General features: G+C 39.0%; 1 protein-coding gene and 1 pseudogene across 21 annotated transcripts in view; both read left to right on the top strand.

The window, feature by feature from the left end:
* NMNAT3 (nicotinamide nucleotide adenylyltransferase 3) overlaps positions 1 to 23,829 on the top strand; it is a 114,578-nt gene that overhangs the window by 41,535 nt on the left and 49,214 nt on the right. For 16 of the 21 annotated variants that reach the window (XM_049099659.1, XM_035704812.2, XM_049099660.1 and 13 more), the window contains one exon: positions 8,631 to 8,780. In XM_049099659.1, coding sequence (XP_048955616.1) covers positions 8,672 to 8,780 — 109 coding nt within the window. In that variant the 5' untranslated portion in view covers positions 8,631 to 8,671. The remainder of the gene's footprint in view (positions 1 to 8,630; positions 8,781 to 23,829) is intronic. The other 5 variants (XM_025448815.3, XM_049099658.1, XM_049099663.1 and 2 more) reach the window with 1 other exon arrangement.
* On the top strand, positions 8,790 to 16,120 carry LOC112660992 (isopentenyl-diphosphate Delta-isomerase 1-like; annotated as a pseudogene).

The raw sequence follows: 23,829 nt of genomic DNA, 5'->3' as shown, positions 1-23,829 counted from the left end.
ATAATAAAATCTGGTAGTAGGGTGAGTCTCAGTGATGGAAAGTGAAGACTTCATGTGGGGAATATTGGTCATACTTGGAGGTTCACTATATTGCGGGGGACATGAAGAAGAGACGTCATAGCTAATTGGCATGTTTTGATTGAAAGTGACTAGAAAAATAGTGGAATCTTCTTCAGACAAAGGGTTGGGGCAGCTGGAAGCAGGTGTGGGAGATTGAGATTTCTGTTTTGAGGGCAAGGAAAGGAGCAGGTATTTCCAGAGAACTTTCTCCTCTGCCAGCCACTGTTCTAAGTGCTCTGCGTGGGTCAACTCTGATTAACCTTTGTAACAATCTGAGGAGGTGTGTGTAATTATCCCCATTTTCCAGATGGGTCACTGAAGCTCAGAGTGGTTGATTAATTCACTGGAGTAGGCACAAGGCTATTCTCCAGATATTTCTGTGTCCTGAAGGTGGAGAGCTAGAGTTGGACTATATTTTCTAACTCACTGAAGTTGGGTGAGGTTGTTAGCAGTGACATGTGCCAGTTCGAGCCAGCTATACAATATAGTTGCTGGTGAAGAACGTTCTGGGTCCCTTTTATTTCCCTCTGCTACAAACTGACCATATTCCAGGTAGTGGCTACTCCATCAGCTTGAGTCCTGGACTGAGGGAGAAAGAGAACAGAGCCCCAACCAGCATGGGATGTTCACATAAATAGGAGTAGGAAACAAACTTTTATTGTTTTAAGTCCCTGTGATTTGGGGATTGTCAGTGTACCTCATCTGGACTCTCCAGACTGATAAACTCAAGGTCACTCAGGAAGTCTTGTTGGATGGCTTTCAATCCAAGTTTGTGTGCCTTGTTTTCAAGCCAATGCCAGGTGGACATCCCTGGACCTGTCGGGGCCCATAAGCAAGGTCAGGGCTAGAGCTGTAGATTTGGTATCATCTGTACAGCATGGCAGGGAGTAGAGAGAAAGGCATAGGGATTTGATCTGCGGGCTTTAGGATGCAGCTTCCTTCCCTCGTGTTCTTTCTCTCCCGAGGGTTTGTGGTCGGCAGCACATGTCCTGCTGCTAAGTAGGACATCCCTACTGCCTGCGGAATCTGGTGGTTGAGAGACTTTGGCTTGAGTTTGTTGACAGCTGCACACTCATAACATTGCTAAAAACTTCATAAACTCTGAAGCCTGGAAATAGCCCAAGTGATTTGAGGTTTTGCTCACTTGTAAATGTTTGAGTATTGTGTCCACAAATTGCAATTTGAGTAACTCAATTTTGAGGCACAGCTGTTATTTGGAAAAGGCCCATCTAGGAACACAAACTCCTTGCAAAATGATTGTGCTTCATTTTTGTCAAGTATCAGAAAACCATTAAACTGCCAAGCCATATGGCAAATGCCCACTCAAAGCAGAGTGCAACAGCACACCATAATGAATCTGTTTTTTTTGGGGGGGGGAAGGAGATAGGACAGAGGAGCCTGGTTTTTGTGATCTACAGAAAAGCTCAGATTCACTGCTGCACATTTTAGCCTTCTAGAGTCCTGAGTAAGGATTTTTCCTCCCATGAAAAATTCATATAAAAAATTAAGTTATGGTAGATTTTTTTTCCTAAGGTGTATTTTCCCTTTCAACCAATACCCATTTGAGTTTCTGCATATAAAACAGGTTTAACTGGGGCAGTAGAAACTTCTAAAAGTTGACACACTTTTTCATTTCTTTATACACTAGTTCAATAAACATTCATTAGGTATCAGTCTATCAGTTAGAATTAGGTTTAGCTGCATATAACTGAAAAATAGAAAATGATGGTGACTTAGAAGATTATTTCTCCCCCAGGATAGAGAAACCTAGGCAGCTTGGGACTGGTATGGTAGCTTCCTGGTCGTTAAGGTCCCGGCTTTCTCTTGGCTTATTCTCTGCCAAACTCGGAGTTGGTCCAGTATAGCTACCATGCTCCAGCCTTCACATTCTAGACAGCAGGACTGCAGAAGAGAAGCACAAACCTTTCCCATTTCAAGAGGGTTCTGGAAGTATCACACGGCATTTCTGTTCCCAGATCTTTGGCCAGACCTTAGGCACATGGATGGCCTTACCCTACTGCAGAGACTGGGGAATGTGGTAACCTGCCAGCTAAAGACAGAGACTGTTACTAAAGAGAAAAGGGCAGAAATGGATATTGGGAGGTTCCCAGCAGACTCTGTCCCACCTGGGCTCCTCATGGTTTGTTCTTCCTGCCAGACTATAACCTTCTTGAGCATAGGGGCCAGGTTTGATTTAGCCCTGTGCCTCGAAGACACTGGTGGGTTGTGATTTTATTTATCTGCTACTTCGCACTCCTCACAGGAGATGCCAGGCACTTCTTCTCATCTTCTGTTCCCTCTCCTGCCTTTTCTGTTCCTTCAATGTGACCTGGAGCATATTTACTCATCAGATGTTATTTCTACCGGCATGACACTAAACTACCCATTTCTCACGATCGAGTCTTAACTCCAGGGACAAGTGATGCTCAGAGCTGAGTTGTTACACTTGGAGCTAGGTGGAAGACGAAGCAGCAGTGTGTGTGGGTGGCCTCCTCGGGAGCGTTCTGCTGTGGGAACAGCTCCCAGGCCAGGCTGGTCTGGAAGAGATGCCTTATAGGCAGGTGGGTGCTGACGTGGTTCCCAAGGCTGCCAGGTGTGATCACGGGTGACTGCAGGAACAGTGAACAAGCAGGTGGAGGTGGGGATGGTGAGTTCTGCTTTAAACATAATGAAAGGAAAGAGGAGCTAAAATTTCTGGAGAACCCCCTATGGGCCAAGTACTGTGCTCCGTGGGGCAACTCCGGTAACCCCCACGCCTGACCTAGGAGGTAGGTGATTTACCTCTGTCTTGCGTGTGGCTCGCTGAGGCTCAGAGACGTTGATTAGGCTCTTGACCAGAACGCAGGCCCGGACCCTTTCCTTCTAAGCCTGTTTAAAGAACCAGCACCGAGGTGTGTAAAGTTTAGCACCACGCCTAGCCTTTCACTCGGTAAACCCAGTAGCTGTGGCTCCCTTCCACCTTCGTGCAGCAATCGGAATTCACCCCAACTCCTGAGTGTGGGGTTGCAAGAGACCTCATTCCTTCCGTTCCTCGTGCTCCTTCAGATCTTTTGAAAGTTCTCAAAACCGAAGAGCCAGGCTGCTTGCTTTCCTGGGAGTCTCATAATTAGGACGAGTGCTTAATTGGCATGTTTGTTTCCGTGGAGAGGTGGCTGGCGGAGGATCCTTGCAGGGACAGAGAAGGCTCGCTTTGCTTTTGTTCCTCGCAGCACCGTGTGCCCATAGCAACGGCGGGTGAATCCAACAAAGTTGAAAAGAAAAAGTGCCCAGAGTTCGCGTGAAGGTTGATTGCCCTGGAGAAGTTGACATGCCCGTGCAGATGGAAATGATTTCCCTAGGTCCTGAAAAATGTGCTCGTCAACCCCAGAAATACAAACCGCATCTCTTGTTTTCTTTAAGATGAGGAGTCCGGTCAAGAGGTCTGTGTAATGAAAGATGTTTGTAGAATCCATTTCCATTCTGCCTGAAGCCATCTGCTTTATGTCTATAATAAACAGGGATGTTTGCAGCCACTTTCCCGGGCCGGGTCCTGTTAGAGGCGCTCACCGCAGGGAAAGGTAAATTGACTGCCTCCCAAGCGATGAGCATTAGCACATTGCATCTGCAGCGACGGCACTTAACCTTCCTGGCTCGCCTTTCCTTTCTGTGTCTCAGTGATGGCCTGTGACAAATGGGCCGAAGGGTGCACACTTAGTTAGAATTTGGTGCATGCGGGGCATCGGCTGGCATCACGTTGCTGGGTGATTGGAGTGAAATGTAGGCAGCAGGAAAGGCCGTCCTGGGGGCAGGGGTGCTGCGGAATTGCCTGCCCTTCCCCAGGGTCCTGGAAGTAGCCACCCCGGGGCTTCCCGGACGCACTCTCCGGGGAGCACCTGAGAGCTGTTTCTGAAACAGAAATAGGAGTAAGACACACCCTCGTTTACAATCTTCAGAGGTTTCTCATTGCCTGAGGAATAAAATCAAGTCTCAGGAGACCCCCTAGGGGCCTGCAGGATCCTTACACCCTCTGCAGCCTGGATCCTGAGTCACCCACACCGCGTGGCTGTGCTTTTTTAGTTCATCACCCACCCTAGTGGTGGTTTCTGGGCCTTTGCCATGCTGGTCCCTCTGCCTGATGCCCCCTTCAGTACCCTCATCGCTGGCTCAGTTCTTCACTTTCCTTGCCCCCGGCTTGAGGTCACTGGAGAGAGCCTGCCCCCACATAGGTGAGTGTATTCGTTTCCTATGGCTGCTACAACAAATTGCCATTAATTGCTAGTTTAAAGCAACACGGTTTTATTTTCTTACAGTTCTAGAAGCAGAAGTCTGAAAGCAAGGTGTCAGAAGGGGCTGCATTCCCTCTGAAGCTCTGGGGGAGAATCTGTTCCCTTGCCAATTCCAGCTTCTGGAGGCCACTTGCACTGCTTGGTGCACAGCCCCTTCCTCTTTCAAAGTCAGCAGCATAGAACCTTCCTTTCTGATTGTCACTTTGGCCCTTCCATCTTTCTATATCTGACCCCCCCCCTTCCTCCTCCTTATTTACCCTCATGATAAAACTGGGTCCACCTGGATAATCCAGGCAAACCTCCCTCTTTCAAGATCCCGAGTTTAATCACACCAGCAAAGCCTCTCCCTGTCAAAGCAGCAGCTGGTGGCTTCCAGCTCTCCAGAGCAGAGGGATGGATGCCCTTGGTGCCAGCAGGCAGGAAGTCGGTGTATCCCTGCCGATGGGATCCTGACTGACGAAGGCACCCCAGGGCAGGAATGTCTTGTTTGACTTAGGTGTTCAGCGGAAGTGGGATGTTGGCAAGGGGTCTCAAGTGCCTCTTGGAAGCCAGAAAGGTCAGTTTCGATCTGTGGAAGGCCCAGTGCATTGGGCCTTGTCTCTGGTTTAATGATAAATTCCGAGAAGGCCACGTATGCCTCCTTCTCAACTTGTTAAGTCCTTCAGCAGCAATTATTGCTCACTCTGTGGGCCACTACCCCCGCCCCCCGCGCCCCCAGTTAAATGCTTATTGATGAGAAGCCTTTCCTGATAGCAAAAGTCTCCCACACTTGCTTTGTCTCACTAGATAGTGCTAGATGGCAGGGCAGATGAGTCACTCGCGTGCATCTGTCCTCGTGTCTGACGAGAGAGACCTGCACTCAAATCAGAGCCTGGTTTATTCTCCTGGTGGCCCCTGGAGTTAGTCCATTCTAAGGCCGACACTGTATCTCTCTGGGTTTGGGTTTGAGAGGGTGTTTAGTTGAGGCAAGAGTATACAAGTGAGGCAGGAACCCCGATATCATTCCTGAGCCTGGAAACAAGCTCTCATTGCCTCCTCCCGCCGCGGCTGCGGTTGTCAGGCTAAGCCACTCTGGAGCAGTGTGGCTCGGTGGGCTGCTGGCAAGGAAAGAAAAGACAGACACCTATTAAATGTCACTTCTTCCCAACATCACAATTCATTGCTGTTGATGCCACCATTCAAACAAATGATCTAATTTACAGTTTCTGGGAACTTTTGAAAAACGAATCAAAACCCCAGGTTACCTAAGATGCTGCAGTTACATGTTTTAATGGCTCTACAAAATTATATTTTGTCAAAATGAAATAGAACTTTGAAAGGCTTCATAATAGTTGTGAACAACAGCCAGCCTCTTCAGATACACTCATCACAAGGCTGCTCTTGTGAATAGCTAAGCATACTCTGCAAATAATATCTCATTAAACCATCCAACCTCCCTGGGAAGAAGCTAGCAGCAGTAGCTTGCAGACCGCTTTCTTCTCACGCAGTAGGGGGTGTTCCTGCTGCCTTAAAGGAAGCTTGAAGAAACCATAGCCCCCCCTAGGTTGAGAGGTTTTTTATCTATATGCTCTACCTCAGAATACATCCAGAACAACTTCTCTATATTAGGAGGGTGCATTAGGCCTTTCCCCTACCAGGACACATGTCCCCTCTGCAGCTAGCCAGTACCCTTTTTAGTCTTCACTGAGCCCTATTCTGGGCCAGGCACTGTGCTTGAAGCTGGGATCTAGAGATGAAGGAAACACCACTCCTGTTCCCAATGAGCTTGTTGTCTGGTGGGTAGGAAAGAAACAAAAGCAATTTTTTCAATAGGATGTGCTATATGATTTACTGAGGGTAGGACATAGATCAGCTGACCTGAGCTAGCTGTCAGAAAAGCCACCTCGGCAGCCTTGTACACAGTCAGCTCCATGTCTCCATGTATCCCCAACTCTGTGGCAGACCCTGTACATGAGCTAATCCTATTTCCAATTCCCTTTTCCTTGCTGCTTCCCACGGGAGAGCATGTAAAGCTACATACTTGCTTTTCCTGCCTCTCTGGCAGCAAGAGGAGCCATGTGTGATCTAGTTGGGGCGAATAAGAAGCAAAATCTACAGGGTGGTTCTGAAAAAGCCCTTCTGTTTTGGATTAAGAGGGACAACCAGTCTAGTAGAGCTCTTTGCTCCTTCTTGCCTTGTACATTTTCATGATGGCTGCAGCTACAGCAGCAATCTTGTGACCATGAGGGAAAAGCTGAGAGAATTGCAGGTCCTTGTTGAGCCAGTGACCTAATAGCAGCTGCCTACTTAGACTTCTTGTCATGCGAGAAACAAATAACCTCTGTTTGTTCAAGCCACTAAAGTTTTAGGCTTCTGGGACTTGTAGCCAAATGCATCCCTAACTGATACAGGCACCTAGCAGGCAGTCAAAAAATAGTGATTGAAGTCACAAATAATGTGATTACCCGAGTTGAATCTTAACAGATTGGGGTGTGCTGGGGATATTTTAGTTGGAGGAAAGTGAAATAACATGTACAAAGGCTTGAAGCAAGAAGCCATGAGGAGCTTACAAAGAAACCACTGACAAGTACTTCAGTGTTGCTAGAGTATAAAGTTTGAGGCAGGCAGTGGTTGGATGTAAGTCCCAGCCTTTGTAGCATTTGGCTAAAAGTCCCAGAAGCCTAACTTCAGTGGCTTAAACAAATAGAGGATATTTGTTTCTTGCATGACAAAGAGTCTAAAAGTAGGCAGCTGCATTGGATTTGGAGAAGCAGACGACAAAGGCCAGATTAAAACAGTTTCCTTAGATAAAAAGAGTTCAGGTTCCAGTGAATGAGAACTCTCCACATTTACCCCTGCAACTGCAGAATTACAGCGAAAGACACCATAGCTAGAATGAAAGGAAGAAAGTGAATGCGTTTTCCCTGTTGGCCACCATATTAGTTACCCCCTTGCCACTTAACAAATTAACCCAAAATTTAGCAGGTTAAAATATTACACATTTATTATCTCATAGTTTCTGTGGGTCAGGCTCAGAGTCTCTCAAAAGGCTGCGATGAAGATGCTCACAGGCCTGCAGCCTCATCTGAACATTTGATTGGGGAATGACCCACTTGCACATTCACTAATGTGCTTGTTAGCAAGATTTAATTCCTTACAGGCTCTTGGCACCAGAGGTCTCCTTTAGTTCCTTGCCCCGTGGGTCTCCCTGTGAGGCAACTCACAACAAGATAGCTGGCTTCATCAGGGTGAGCAAGCAGGAAAAAAGGAGGGAAGCCAGAGAACTTTCTGTAACCTCTCCAAAGTAAAAGTCCGCTCTTTTCCTGTATTCTATTTAGTTACTAGGCCCAGCCCACACTCAAGGGGAGGGGACTGCAGGTGAGTACTAGGTGATGAGGATCACCGGAGGCCACCTCCTCTCTCCCTTCCACCCTCCCCCTCCTCCCTTGTCATGGTCAGCAGCTGCAGCACCCATTTCATTATGGGCATGATCATCACCACAGCCACAGTAATCTACTAAACGCTTCTTCTACACCAGACTTCCCATACATAGCTCATTTATCCTCACAACTACCCTGTAAGGGGAAATATTATCCTCATCTTGCATGTGAGGGGACTGCAGCTCACAGAGGGACCGATTTGCTCTACATCACACAGCTAGTAAGAGGTAAAACTAGGAGTCAGAAAAGGGCCTAACTCTCCAGTGGAGCTTCTCACTCCAGAAGGCAGCATCTCAGAGGCAGGAGAGCCATGTCTGCCAGTGTGCCCTGGAGTGTGCTGTTTTCTGCTTCCCTTTAATCTCACCCTGGCCCTGAAATCCCCTGTGTGGAGACAAGAGGGTGGACCAGACCCTCAAAATGCTTCTGCCCTAGATAAAGGACAATAGGTAAAATCTTTAAAAATAAATGAAAATAAAAGTGCCGGTCTACTCTGGGACCTAGTAAGTTTCACTTGGACTATCAGAGATGATGTATGGGAGTCTTCCATACTTCCTTTTGTTTCCAAGGTGACCCATCAGAGCCCAGGGAGGGTATAGAAGTTACAGGAAGAACAGTCTCTGCAGTCAGGTGTCTGGTTCCAGTCCTGCAGCTTCTAAGGGTCCCTGGGCTGGGTAGGTGATCACTCAGGGTTGTTGAAAGGATTCAGTGAAACAAGGGAGATACTGTGACATAGTGTTGAACACAGGTAAATCCTCCATAAATGTTATTACTGCCCCTTCAGTCACCTTATAAGTGAGAAATGAGAATAGCCTCTGTATGCTTTAGGGACACTGATCTGGATGGTGGTCTGGTGCCAACTCTGACCTGAGTTTCTGTCCCCATGAAGGCAGGGTGGCCACTACCGTGGGCGTGGATGTGCCCGACAAGATGAAGAGCCGAATCCCAGTGGTTCTCCTGGCCTGTGGCTCCTTCAATCCCATTACCAACATGCACCTGCGCTTGTTTGAGGTGGCCAGAGACCACCTACACCAAACAGGTCAGTTGGGGGTGCCAGGGCCAATGTACAAACTGATGGATTGGGCCCCTTGGGGTTCTTCTGGCTGTTGTCATCATCACTATGATTAAAACTGCTTAGTTTATAAATTCACAGAATAACTGGTGGCATGCATTCCTCCATCATATTGAGAGCTAACCACACCCCTTAGCCCTGTGACCTGTGTACAAGTCATATTCCTGGCCAAAAAGCTGAACATTTCCCAGGGTCCACCATCCCCTGCCACCTCATGTTGCCTATGAAGGCTAAAAAGACACTGGGCACTTTACAGAAACTGCATCTCTAGGCATTCATCCTAATGCTCCCAGGAAGCAGTTACCTGCACAGCCAGATGAATAGGTAGCATGTGCCTTGCTCCTCTTGTTGATGTTTATGAGAGCCCTTGCTGCTCTTCAGTGGGTAAGCAAACACACTGTAATGGGAATTTTGACATTTTCTCCTTTGAATAGATCTTAGACAATTACAAATTAACAATCTTGCATATAGGGCATTTCCAATCCAGATGAGATGGCTTGGCCAGAAATATTTAATCAGCTGGGAATATTTAATCTAGAAATGTTTCATCTCTTTGACTTTCCATTTCATTATTTAGAGAGTAAAATGGCATTTGGAATCTGCATAATTATTTCTAAAGGATGTAAGTCCTTTATATGGTCATGTCAGATATATATGAAACTATTTATATATGTATACTTTGTGTTCATATATGTATTTTTATATTAAAAAATATTTGCCTTTAAGGGCATTGTTGTTAAACCAGAATCCATTCCTATTTATTTTTAATGTAGAAAAAGAAGTATTTGAGCAACATGCAGATCATTTCTTCAAAGAAATTATGTACAGTGTTAGTTTATTTTAAAGGAAATGTCTTTGTACCACAGAATTTTTTTTAATAATAAATTTTTTATTGGTGTTCAATTTGCCAACATACAGAATAACACCCAGTGCTCATCCTGTCAAGTGTCCCCCTCAGTGCCCGTCACCCATTCACCCCCACCCCCCGTCCTCCTCCCCTTCCACCACCCCTAGTTCTTTTCCAGAGTTAGGAGTCTATATGTTCTGTCTCCCTTTCTGATATTTCCTACCCATTTCTTCTCCCTTCCCTTCTCTTCCCTTTCACTATTATTTATATTCCCCAAATGAATGAGAACATATAATGTTTGTCCTTCTCCGATTGACTCATTTCACTCAGCATAATACCCTCCAGTTCCAGAAGTTTTTTTATTCAAAAGATGAAAGTTGGTTAAGTATCTGACTCTTGATTTAGCTCAGGTCATGTCCTCTTGGGTTGATCGAGCTCCACATCGGACTTTGCATTCAGCAGGGAGTCTGGTTGAGATTCTCTCTCTACTTCTGCTCCTTCCCCAACTTGTGCACACGCTCTCTCAAAAAAACAAAAAAAAAGTGAATGTGGGTATCTATCCTTAATAAATATGTAGCTCTTACAAAGGAATAAAAACATCCAAACAATCCAGTGAACATTAGTAGCACTATACCAAAAAAGAAATAGAAGTGACCAACAAACTTGGGAAAAGATGCTCAGTGTCACTGATAATCAATGAAAAAACATGGTAAACACCACAAAGTTATAAAGCACCATGAGGACAGCTACTGTGGTTGCTTGGTCGTCACAGAATTGCTGCCATCTATCAGTAGGCTTATAGTCAGTGCTCAATAAATATCTGTTGTAGTAGCAAATAGCTTTAGTCTGTGTGATTGGCAAAGATTAAAGACTGACAAAATTTGGTACTGGCAGGATAGGAAGGGAAACAGACACTCATCCATTGGTAGTGATAGGATAAATGATAAAACATTTTTGGAGGGCAATTTGGTGTTCTGTGACAAAAAATTTAAAGTCTGTACTCATACCCATAATGAGGAGAAAAATCAATCAATTGAAACTGAAACAGAACTCACACAGATGTTAGAATTAGTAGATTGCATTAAAACAGTTACTATAATTATGTGCCATATGCTCAAAAAGTAGAGACCTGGAAAACATAAAAAGGTTTCAAAACAAATATTAGATGAAAACTACAATACATGGGATAAAAAATATACTGGAAAGGATTAACAGATTAGATATTGCAGAAGAATAGGTTAGTAGACTTAAAATTAGAACAGTAGAAATGACCTAAAATGAAACACTGAGGGGAAAAAATGGAATTCTAAAAAAAAAAAAAAAAAAGAATATAAATAAGATGTCACGTAACTTTAAAGAATCTTGACATAATTGGAATTGTAATCATAGAAGGAAAAATAGAGGAAAAACAGGAAATAACTGAAAAATTAACAGATTTGATGAAAACAGATTTTATCAAGTAGCTCAACAAATTCTAAACGTAAGAAACATGAAGAAAACAATACTGAGGTATATGATAACAAAATTTCTCAAAACCAATAAAAAATCTTAAAGGACAGTACATTTTCCATTACTGAATTCATCAAAAGGGAATTTAGTGGAACAGCATCTTTAAAGTACTGAAAGAAAAAAAACTGTCAACCTAGGATTCTGTATCCAGTAAATATACATCTTTCAGAAGCAAAGGAAAAAAAACTTTTTAGCTTTAACAAACAAAGATTTCACCATCAGATTTTCACTACTGAAATGCTAAAATCCTTTAGGAAGAAGGAAATGATACCAAATGGAAATATGGATCTACACAAAGGAATCCAGGGTACTGATAACCACATGGGCAATTACGCATGTTTTTCTCTAATTATTTAAACTTCTTTAAAAGATAATTATTTAAACAAAAATAATAGGAATGTATTGTGGGGTTTATAAAATGTCAAAGTAAAATATATGACAAGTATATAAGACATAAAATATATATAAGACATAAAATATGATATGATTCCATTCTTCTAGGGAAAAATGGAAGATGACTATTGTAAGAGTCTTATATGTGAAATGGTATACTATCACCTAAAAGTAGATTGTGACAAGTTAAAGATACATAAATATAAAGTGATTTATAACATGTATATATAAAGATTATATATATATACACACACACCTCTTTCCCTCTTTATATATATATAATATATGTTATAAACCCTAATACAACCACTAAGAAAAAAAGATAAAGCTAATAAGCATACAAAGGAGATAAAATAGAATATACTAAGTTAATTTGAAAGAGGAAAGGGGACCGAAGAATAGGTGGGACAAATAGAAAGCAAATAACAAAATGACAGACTTAGATCTAACCATATCAATAATCACATAATATATAAGTACAGTTGATCCTTGAACAACACAGATTTGAACTATGTAGGTTCACTTGTACAGATTTTTTTCAATGAATACAGTACAATTCTGGGAATGTATTTTCTCTTATGATTTTCTTCATAACATTTTTTTCTCTAGCTTGCTTTGTTGTAAGAATATGATATATAATTCCTACAACATATGTGTTAATGATTACTTATGTTATCATTAAGGCTTCTGGTCAGCAGTAGGCTATTAGTAGTTAAGTGTGAGGGAGTCAAGTGTTATTTGTGGATTTTCAACTGCATGAGGGGTTGGCACCCCTAATGGTCAATTGTAGCCTAACTATTCCTACTATAGGGCAGACACTGTCCGATTGGATGAAATAAGCAACACCCAAGTACAATTATATGATGCCTACAAGAAAAACAGTAAATATAAAGACACAAATAGGTTCAAAATAAAAGGATGGAAAACTACTCCATGCTAACGCTCATTAAAAGAAAGCTGAAATGGCTATAGTAATATCAGAAAGGAGATTTCAGAGGAAAGAATATTACCTGGGATAAAGAAAGTCACTTCATAGTTATAAAAAAGGCCAATATTTAAGAGGAAATAAATATTTTAAGGTTTATGATTATTATATCAATAAGAAAAATAGATAAATCTGCAATTACAGTCAGATACTTCAGTTCTCACTAATTGATAGAATAAATACACAGAAAATAATGAAGGATGTAAAAAATCTGAACAACATTATTAACCAATTCGACCTAGTTGACATTTAAAAAATACTCAACCAGGCATCATCAGAACACGTTTCTTTCAAGAACACAGAGAATATTTACCAAGATAGACTATTTTCTGGGCCATAAAAGAAATCTCAATAAAGGTAAAAGGATTGAAATGCTACAAAGTGCATTCTGGAAACACAATAGAATTAAGTGATAAATCACTCACAGACCTCTGGAAGATCCCCAAATATGAAAATGAACTAATACACTTCTAAAAACCCATGAGTCACAAAAAGAAATGCAAATGGAAACTAGAAAATATTTTGAACTGAATGGAGATGAAAACAATATATCAAAAATTTTGGGATGTCACTAGAGCAGTACTTAGGGGAATTTTATAGCACTAAACACCATATTAGAGGGGGAAAATCAATGACTTCACCTCCTACTTTAAGAATTTAGGAATAGAGGAGCAGCTACAAAACAAGCATAAGAAAGGAAACAAGATTAGAGCAGACATCAGTGACATAGAAAACAGAAACATATTAGAGAAAATTAAGAAACCAATACTCTTTGAGAATATCAATAAAATTGAGACCCCTCTAGACAGACTATCAAGGAAGAAAAAAGGAAAGACACAAACTACCATAATCAGGAATGAGAGAGGTGACACAACTATAGAGTCTACTGATATGAAAAAGAGACAGGAAAATTATAAATAACTTTATGCCTATAAATTTGACAACTTAATTAGAATAGACATATCCCTTGAAATACACACTGCCAAAGCTCATTCAAGAATTAATTTTTAAAAAAGATTTTACTTATTTATTTATGAAAGACACACAGAGAGAGAGAGAGAGAGAGAGAGGCAGAGACACAGGCAGAGAGAGGAGCAGGCTCCATGCAGGAAGCCTAATGTGGGGCTCAATACTGGGACTCTGGGATCATGTCCTGAGCCAAAGGCAGACGCTCAACTGCTGAGCCACACAGGCATCCCAAGAATAGATTAAAAAATAAAAAGAAGTAAAAATAACCTAAATAGCTCTATATCAATTAAAAAAATTTCATTTGTAGTTTAAAACTATCCCACAGAGGATTCTGGGAAAATTGTGGACTAGGAAACACCAGCAATCCATCTCCCCACCTAAACAGCAATTGCACTGGCAAAATTTGTCTGATGTAACTATTTTAGAACTCTGGAGTCTGTTAAAGGCTTGCAAACTTCTAGGGGAGGATTTGGACAGGTAAATTACAGCTAACTTCAATCAATTTTCAGTGCTCAGGACAGTAACAGCTCCCCATCCTCCCCGCCACACACACATAGCAAGCAGCTATGCACATGTTCCTGATGCAGCCTGCACACAGCCTATGGGAGCCAAGGGGGGCAAAAAAGGACCCTGTCCCCCAAATATCAGGGATCTGTGCTCTGATCTCTTGTTGCATTTCCCCCAGCCCCCAGGAATTGTTGCAAGCCTCTCCCCCTCTGGTTGAAGAGATTTCCAGGGGATTGAAAGGGCCAGTGCCTTCTCCCTCTCCCCACATTTTCCTTTTTCCCTTTTAGGAGCCAAACATTTAAAAAAAAAAAATGCATGTACATGGAAAAGAATTAGAAATTGGCCACACATGTCCAGGGAAAGACTGAGACCTTAAGTGTATACCTCAGGCTGATCCTCAGCACAGGGAGAACTTAAAAATGTAAAAACAAAATAATAAACAATAACAAAAAACACACCCTGGAGAAGGAAGATAATCTGATTTTCAGAGCTACCACATCATTAGATTCAAATGTTCAGTTTTCTACAAAAAAGTTAAAAGACATACAAAGAAACAGGAAAGTAGGTCCACTCAAAGGAAAAAGACCAATCAACAGACACTGTCTGTGAAAGAGACCTGTGGGCAGATTTACTAGACAAAGACCTTAAAGCAACTGTCTTAAAGATACTCAAAGAAGATACAGAGAAAGTCAAGAAACCCTGTGTGAACAAAATGGAAATATCAACAAAGAGAAAACCTAAAAAAGACTAAAAAAAACTGGAGCTGAAAATTACAATAACTGAAATTACAAATTCACTAGAAAGATTCAAAGACAGATTTGAGCAGGCAAAACAAAGAATCAGCAAATTTAAAGAGAGAATAATGGAAATTATCAAGTCTGAGGAAAGGAAAGAAACAAGATTAAAGAAGACTGAACAGAGCATAAGAAACCAGTGGTACCCCATCAAATACACCAACATAGACATTGTGGGAGTCAAGATGAAGAGGAATATAGGAGTAGAGAGAATATTTGAAGAAATAATGGCTGAAAACTTTTCAAATTTGCTGAAAGATGTGAATATAAACATCCAAAAACCTCAATGAATGCCAAGTAAGAAGAAATCAAAGAGATGTCCACTGAGACATTATAATCAGACTTATAAAGGATAAACACAAGCATCTTGAGAGCAATGAGCAAATCATCACATACAGGGGATCCTCAAAAAGATTTTCATCAGATTTCTCATCAGAAACTGTGGAGGCTGAAGGCAGTGGACTGATATATTCAGAGTGCTAAAAGAAAAAATAAAAAAACTTATCAACCAAGAATTCCATATCTGGCAAAACTGTCTGTCAAAAGTGAGGGAGAGAGCTAAGTATTGTGGGACAGATCAGATGGGTCATAACAATGCCTGAGATAGACACTGGCAACCTCTGTAAGCAGCAGGTTCAACTCCTGGCTGAGATGTGTATTATCCTTACTGATGAAAATGATAATACAGTTGGGGCTGAGATCAACAAGAATTGTCACCTGAATGAAAGGATTATTGCATTGAGCTTTTAGGATCTCATTCAATGCTGAAAATGAGCTCATGCTACAACACAGACCAGATGCTCAGATGCTAAAATTATCTTTCCAGGTGGTTTTACCAATACTTGTTGTAGTCATCCATTAAGTAATACAGGAGAGCTAGAAGAAAATGATGCAGTTGGAGTAAGAAGAGCAGCAGAGAGATATTTAAAGGCTGAATTAGGAATCCCCATGAAAGAGGTTCCTCCAGAAGAAATTAATTATCTAACACAAATTCACTACAAGGCTCAATCAGATGGTATTGGGGGGGGGGGGGGCGGATGGGGGGGGGGCAAGAAATTGATTCATTTTGTTTGTGAGGAAGAACATAATTTTGAATCCAGAGCCCAATGAGGTTAAGAGCTATTTCTGTGTGTCAAAGGAAGAGTTAAAAGAACTTCTGATAAAGGCAGCCAGTGGTGAAATTAAGATAACTCCATGATTTCAAATTATCGTGGAGACTTTCCTCTTTAAATGATGGGATAACTTAAATTATGTGAATCAGTTTGTTAACGATGAAAAAATACAGAATGAGATGAATGGTTAGTAAAATACTGAAAAATTTCTCTACTTAGTAAACTTAACATGATTTTTTAAAAATTTAGTTCCCTAAGAACTCTCACTTGAAACATTGATACTTTTCAATGAGTATTTGTGTGGAAAATACAACCAACTTCTTAATTTTATATCACACACCCCATATGAATGCTATTTGTAAAAGACATTTGTGAGAGGCTATTGTCAAAAAAAGAGAGATTAACTTAACTGTCTAAGCACATGGTCCTAACAAACTTGAACAAGTAAGTGAAGCTTTTCATTTTTGATACGTTGTGATAAACATTGTCAGCACACTTGTAGAGCAATTTGCTCTTTGCCAAATGCTTTATAAATCATTAGATTTTTATCATAATCCAGGGAAAAAAGTGAGGGAGAAATTAAGACATAGCCAGATAAACAAAAACTGTGAAGAAGTTTGTTACCACTAGACCTACCCTGCACAAAATGCTCAGGGAGTTCTGGAAGGTGAAATGAAAGGAAACTAGACAGTAACTTGAATCTGTATGGAGAAATGAAGATCTCAGTAAAGGTAAATGCATTAAAAATGATAAAATCTAGTATTATTGTAACCGTGGTCTGTAATTGCACTTTTTGGTTCCTACACATTTTAAGAGATTAAATTTGTAAGTTCAAAGAAAAAAGTCTATTCATCTAAAAGCTAGTGTTGTTGTAACTTTGGTTTGTAATTCCAAATCTTGTTTATTTTATTTTTTTTACATAATTTAAGAGACTAATGCATTATAAAAGAATTATAAGAGGAGTGCCTGAGTGGCTCAGTCGGTTTAAGCATCTGCCTTTAGCTCAGGTCCTGGGATCAGGCCCTGAATCAGGCTCCCTGCTGAGCAGGGAGTCTGCTTCCTCTTCTGCCCCTTCCCCTGCTCATGCTCACTTCTCTCTCAAATATATATATAAAATCTTTTAAAAGAACTATAAGTTTATGTTTTTGAGCACACAGTGTATGAAGATGTTATCTTGTGACATCAGCAACCAAAAGGGGGTGGGGACAGAGGTTTAAAGGAGCAGAGATTTTGTATGCCATTGAAGTTACACTCGTGTAAACTCAAAGTGTTTTAACTTTTGGGTGTTAAATGTAATCCCCATGGTAACCATAAAGAAAATAGAAATAGAATATACACAAAAGTAAATGAGAAGGAATTTAAACATTCTACTACAAAAAAAAACCCAACTAAACACAAAAGAAGACAGTAATGAAAGAAATAAGGTGGGGAGGAACTATAAGGCATATAAGAAACAAAGAGCACTACTTGGGAGAGTAGTAGATAAGTAGTAGATGAGGAGGAGAAATTCCTCCTTATCAAGAATTACCTTAACTATAAATGGATTAAATTCTCTAATAACAGAGATCAGCTGATGGAAAAAATACATGATCCAATTATATGCTATGTACAAGAGACACTTTAGATCCAAAGACAAAAACAGATTGAAAATGACAGGTTGGAAAAAGATACTCCATGCAAATAATAACCAAAAGACAGCAGGGGTGGTTATATTAATATCAAACAAAATAGACTTTAAAACAAAAACAGTTACAAGAGAGAAAGAAGGACATTATAGGGATGCCTGGGTTGCCCAGTGGTTTGAGCATCTACCTTTGGCTCAGGGTGTGATCCCAGAGTCCTGGGATTGAGTCCTATATCAAGCTCCCCACTGGGAGCCTGCTTCTCCCTCTGCCTATGTCTCTGCCTCTCTTTTTGTGTCTCTCATAAATAAAATCTTTTTTTAAAAAGTACATTATATAATAATAAAGAGGACAGAAAATCAGCAATGAAATAGTGGCTGTGAATGATACATTGGACCAGATGGATCTAAAAGATTTAGAATATTCCATCCTAAAGCAGTAGAATACAGATTCTTTTTAAGTGCACATGGAACGTTCTGCAGAGTAGATCACATAGTAGGCCACAAAACAAGCCTCAACAAATTCAAAAAGATTGAAAACATGCATGCATCTTTTCTGACCACAACACTATGAAACTATAAATCAACCACAAGGAAAAATCTGGAAAAAACACAAATACATGGAGGTTGAATAACCTGCTGCTAAAATATGAATGGGTCAACCAAGAAATGAAAGAGGAAATCAAAACATACATGAAGACAAATGAAAATGAAAACACAATGGTCCAAATTCTTGAGATGCAGCAAAAGCTGTTCTAATAGAAGATTATAGCAATACAAGCCTACCTCAGGAAGCAAGAAAGATGCCAAACAAGAAGCAAGCAAAATATCAAATAACCTAACCTTACACCTAAAACAGCTAGAAAAACAAAGAACAAAAGCCCAAAATCAGTAGAAGGAAGGAAACAATATAGATTAGAATAGAAATAAGTAAAATAGGGGGAAAAAAAAAAAACACAGAACAAATCAAGGAAACCATGAGATGGTTCTTTCAACAAATCAACAAGATTGATAAACCTCTAGCCAGACTCAAAAAAAAAAAAAAAAAAAAAAAAAACCTCAAGCAAAACCAGAAATGAAAGAGGAAAAATAACACCACAGAAATAGAGAATATTATGAAATATTATATGCCAACAAATTAGACAACCTAGAAGAAATGGATAAATTCCTAGAAACATAACCTCCTAAAAACTGAACCAGAAAGAAATAGAAAATTTGCACAGACCAATTACTAGCAATGAGATTTAATCAGTAATCAAAAATCTCCAACAAAGTCCAGGACAGATGGCTTCACAGGTGAATTCCACCAAACATTTGAAGAGTTGATAACTATTTTTCTCAAAGTATTCTAAAAAAATGGAAGAGGAAGAAAAGCTTCCAAATTCATTCTATGAGGCCAGCATTACCCTGATCCCAAAACCAGATAAAGATACTACCAAAAAAGAAAATTATAGGTCAGTATCTCTGATGAGCATAGAGACAAAAATCCTCCACAAAATATTGGCAAACCAAATTCAACAATACATTTTTTAAAAATCATTTGCTGTGATTAAATGGAATTTATTCCTGAGATGCAAGACTGTTTGAATATTCACAAATCAGTGTGATACATCACATCAATAAGAGAAAGAATAAAAACCATATCATTTCACTGGCTGCAGAATATACATTTGAAATAAAAATCCTCAACAAAGAAGGTTTAGAGGGAACATACTTCAACATAATAAAGGCCATATGTGAAAAACCTATAGTTAACATCATACTCAATGGTGAAAAACTGAGAGCTTTTCCCCTAAGATCAAGAACCAGACAGGAATGCCCACTGTCACCACTTTTATTCGGCATAGTGCTATAAGATCTAGCCACAGCAATCAGACAACAAAAAGAAATAAAAGACATCCAAACTTTCACTATGGCAGATGACATATTATATATAGAAAATCTTAAAGGCTCCTCAAAAAAGCTACTAGAACTGATAAAGGAATTCAGTAAGTTTGCAGGTTACAAGATCAATATACAGAAATCTGTTGCATTTCTATACATCAATAATGAAGCAATAGAAAGAGATTAAGAAAACAATCCTATTTATAGTTGCCCCCAAAATAATAAAATACCTAGGAATAAACTTAACCAAGGAGGTGAAAGACCTGTACTCTGAAAACTCTAAAACATTGACAAAAGAAATTAAAGATGACACAAACAAATGGAAAGATATTCCATGTTCAGGGTTGGGAAAACAAATATTGTTATAATGTTCATATTACCCAAAGCAATCTACACATTTAATGCAATCCCTACCAAAATACCAACAACATTTTACACAGAACTAGAACAAACAATCCTAAAATTTGTGTGAAACTACAGAAGACCCAGAATATCCAAGGCAATTTTGAAAAAGAAGAACAAAACTGAAGGTATCCAAATCCCAGATTTTAAGATCTATTACCAAAGCTATAATCAAAATAGTATGGTACTGGCACAAAAACAGACACATGTCAGTACAGAGCACCAAGAAATAAATCCACAGTGATATGGTCAATTAATCTTTGACAGAGGAGGCAAAAATATGCAATAGGAAAAAGTCTTTTCAACAAATAATGTTGAGACAACTGGACAGCTACATGCAAAAGAATGAAACCAGACCACTTTCTTAAACCATACACAAAAATAAATTCAAAATGGATTAAAGACCTAAATGGGAAAACTGAAACCATAAAATCCTAGAAGAGAGCAAAGGCAGTAATTTCTCTGGCATTGGCCATAACAATAACAACATTTTTTCTACATATGTCTCCTACAGCAAGGTACTAGAAGTTTTTTTTTTTTAAGACTTTATTTATTCTTGAGAGACACAAGAATGAGAAAGAGAGGCAGAGAGAGAAGCAGGCTCCATGCAGGGAGCCCGATGTGGGACTCAATCCCCGGTCTCCAGGATCACACCTTGGGTTGAAGGCAGTGCTAAACCTCTGAGCCACCCGGGCTGCCCGCAAGGTACTAGAAGTTATAGCCAGACCAATTAGGCAAGAAAAAGAAAACACATCCAAATTGAAAAGGAAAAGGTAAAATGATCTCTGTTTGCAATTGATATGCTCTTATATGTAGAAAACCCTAAAAATCACACACACAACTATTAATGAATTCAGCAATATAGCAGGATACAAAGTCAACACAGAACTCAGTTACATCTATACAGTAACAATGAACAATCTGAAAATTAACTTACGAAAACAGTTCCATTTAATAGCATCAAATGGATTAAGATGCTTTGGAATTATCTTAACCAAGAAAGTGAAAATTTGGACAAAGAAAACTACAAACCAATTGCTGAAAGAAATTATAAATAAATGGAAACATATCCCATGGTCATGGATTCAAAAAAGTTATTGTTAAAAATAGGTTAAGATTTTTAACTTACTGTTAAAAAGTCAATGCTACAAAGAGATCTACAGATTCAATGTAGGCCCTACCACAATCCTACTGGGATGTTTTGCAGAAATAAAAAGACCCTAAAAGTCTTACGAAATCTCAAGAGACCCCAAATAACCAAAACAATCTTTAAGAACAAAACTGGAGGGCTTATACTTACTGATTTCAAATTGAACTACAATACTACAATAAAACAGGGTGGTCCTGGCATAAATACAGACATATATAAACCAACAGAGTAAAATAAAGAGCCCAGAAATGAACCCTTGCATATATGATCAATGATTTTTAATGATAGTACCAAGATCGTGCCATAGTGAAAGGACAGTCATTTCAACAAACAGTATTGGGAAACTAGACATCCACATGCAAAAGAATGAAGTTGGACTCTCGCCTAACACCAAATACAAAATTAACTCAAAATGGATCAAAGACCTAAATATAAGAAAAAGAATAAAACTCCTAGAAGAAAACATAGGATTAAAGCTTCACAGGATTGGATTTGTTAGTGTTTTCTTGGATATGACAACAAAGGCACAAGTAACCGAGGAAAAAATAGACCAGTTGGACTTTGTTTTGATGCACAAAATTTTAAAAATTTGTGCATCAAAAGACAGCAAAAAGGTAATCCATAGAATGAGGGAAAATATTTGCAAATTATGTACCTAATAAGAAATTAACATCCAGAAAAATCAAGAACTATTAAAACTTAACAATAGAAAATAAATGAATTAAAAATGGACAAAGACTTGAATAGACATTTCTCCAAAGAAGATGAACAAATGTCAAAGAAGCACCTGAAAAGATGCTCCACATCACTAATCATTAGGGAAATACAAATCGAAACTATAATAAGATTCTACTTCACATCCATTAAGATGGTACCATAAAAAAAAAAAAAAAAAAAAAAAAAACACCAGAAAACAGCTGTTGGTGAGGATGTGAAGAGATTGAAACCTTTGTGCATTATTGTTGGAAATGTAAAATGGTATTGCCACTGTGGAAAACAGTATGGTAGTTCCTGAAAAAGTTAAAATAGAATTTCCATATGATCCAGCAATTCCACTTCTGGTTATATGCCCAAAATAATTGAAAGCAGAGTCTCAAAGAGACATCTGTACACACTTGTTCATAGCAGCATTATTCACAATAGCTAACTGTGGAAGCAACCCAAGTGTGTCCATTGATAGATGAATAGATAAGCAAAATGTGGTATATACATACAATAGACTATTATTTGGTCCTCAAACGAAAGGAAATTCTGTAATCTGCTGTAACTTGGATGAATCCTGAGGACATTACATACTAAGTGAGATAAGCCAATCAGAAAAAAGAAAAGTCTGTATTATTACATTTATAGGGCTACTTAATAGTCTAATTCATAGAGATTAAAAGTAGAATGGCGGTTGCAAGGGAATGGAGGAGGAGGAAATGAGGAAGTATTATTTAATGGATATAGAGTTTCAGGTTTACAAAATGAAAAGAGCTATGGAGACGGATAGTGGTGCTGGTTGTACAACATTATGAATCTATTTAATATCACCAAACTGTTAAAAATGGTTACGATGGCAAATTTTGTTATGTATATTTTACCACAATTTTTAAAAACTGTTCCCCACCATATCTACATAAATTAATAAATTCATTGATGAATTCTACCAAACATTTAAGGATGAAATAATAAGAGTTGTATACAATCTCTTCTAGAAAATCAGAGGAGAGACTATTTTACAATTCCATCTGTGAGGCTAGCACAATCCTGATATCAAAACCAAGCAAAGACATTACAAGAAAAGAAATCTATGTGCTAACATCCCTCATGAGCAGAGATCAAAATCGTAAACAAAATATTTCCCCAAAAAATCTAACAATACATATACAGGATAATATATCAGTACCAACCCCATCTCTTGGTTGTCCCAAAGATGTGTACTTAGTTTAACACCTAAAAATCAGTTCATGTAATTCATTGCTTTAACTAAAAATATAACTATATATAACTATATATATATATATATATATAACATTTAACTATTATATATATAAATATACATATGATTATCTCTGTAAAGACAATTGTCAAAAGCCAACATCCACCCCTGGTATTTATAAAAAAGAAAGAAAATACAAAGCAGCATATTAGAAATAGAAAAGAATTTCCTCAACCCAATAAAAAAAAAAGTATCTGTGAAAAACCCACAGTTAACATCTTAGTGGTGAAGGCTAAATGTTTTACCCTTAAGAACAAGAATAAGAATAAGGATCTCAAAAAAAAAAAAAAAAAAAAGAATAAGGATCTCTATTCTTGCCACTTCTATTCAACACTGTACTGGAGGTTTTAGCCCAAACAATAAGGCGGGAAAAAGAAATAAAATGCAAAGGCAATGCAGAAGAGAAAGAGTAGTCTTTTCAAAAAATGGCGCTGAAACTGGATATCGGTAATATGCAAAAATAAGAGGGGGAGGCACTTCAAATCATAGCACACACTGTATGCAAAAACTAACTCAAATTGTACCATAAACTTTAATGTAAAGCCTAAAACTATAAAATTTCTAGAAGAAAACATAGGAGAAAATCTTATGGTCTTATGTTAAGAATTCTCAGATAAAACACCACAAAAAGCATAATCCAAAATAGGAGAAAAATGGACAAATTAGACTTCATTAAAATTAAAAGCTTCTGTTCTTCAAAAAACACTATGAGAATGAAAAAACAAGCCAAATATTGGGAGAAAAGATTTTTCAAAGCCTATATCTGATAAAAGACTTGTGTCCACAATATATAAGGACCTTTTAATTCAGTAATTAAAAGAAAACACAATAAGAAATTGGGCAAAATATCTGAACAGGCTCT

The sequence above is a fragment of the Canis lupus genome, chromosome 23, assembly GCF_003254725.2.
Source record: "Canis lupus dingo isolate Sandy chromosome 23, ASM325472v2, whole genome shotgun sequence".
Taxonomy (NCBI): Eukaryota; Metazoa; Chordata; class Mammalia; order Carnivora; family Canidae; genus Canis; species Canis lupus.
The sequence above is the reverse complement of the archived record's forward strand: the minus strand, read 5'-3'. Positions and strand labels throughout refer to the sequence as shown.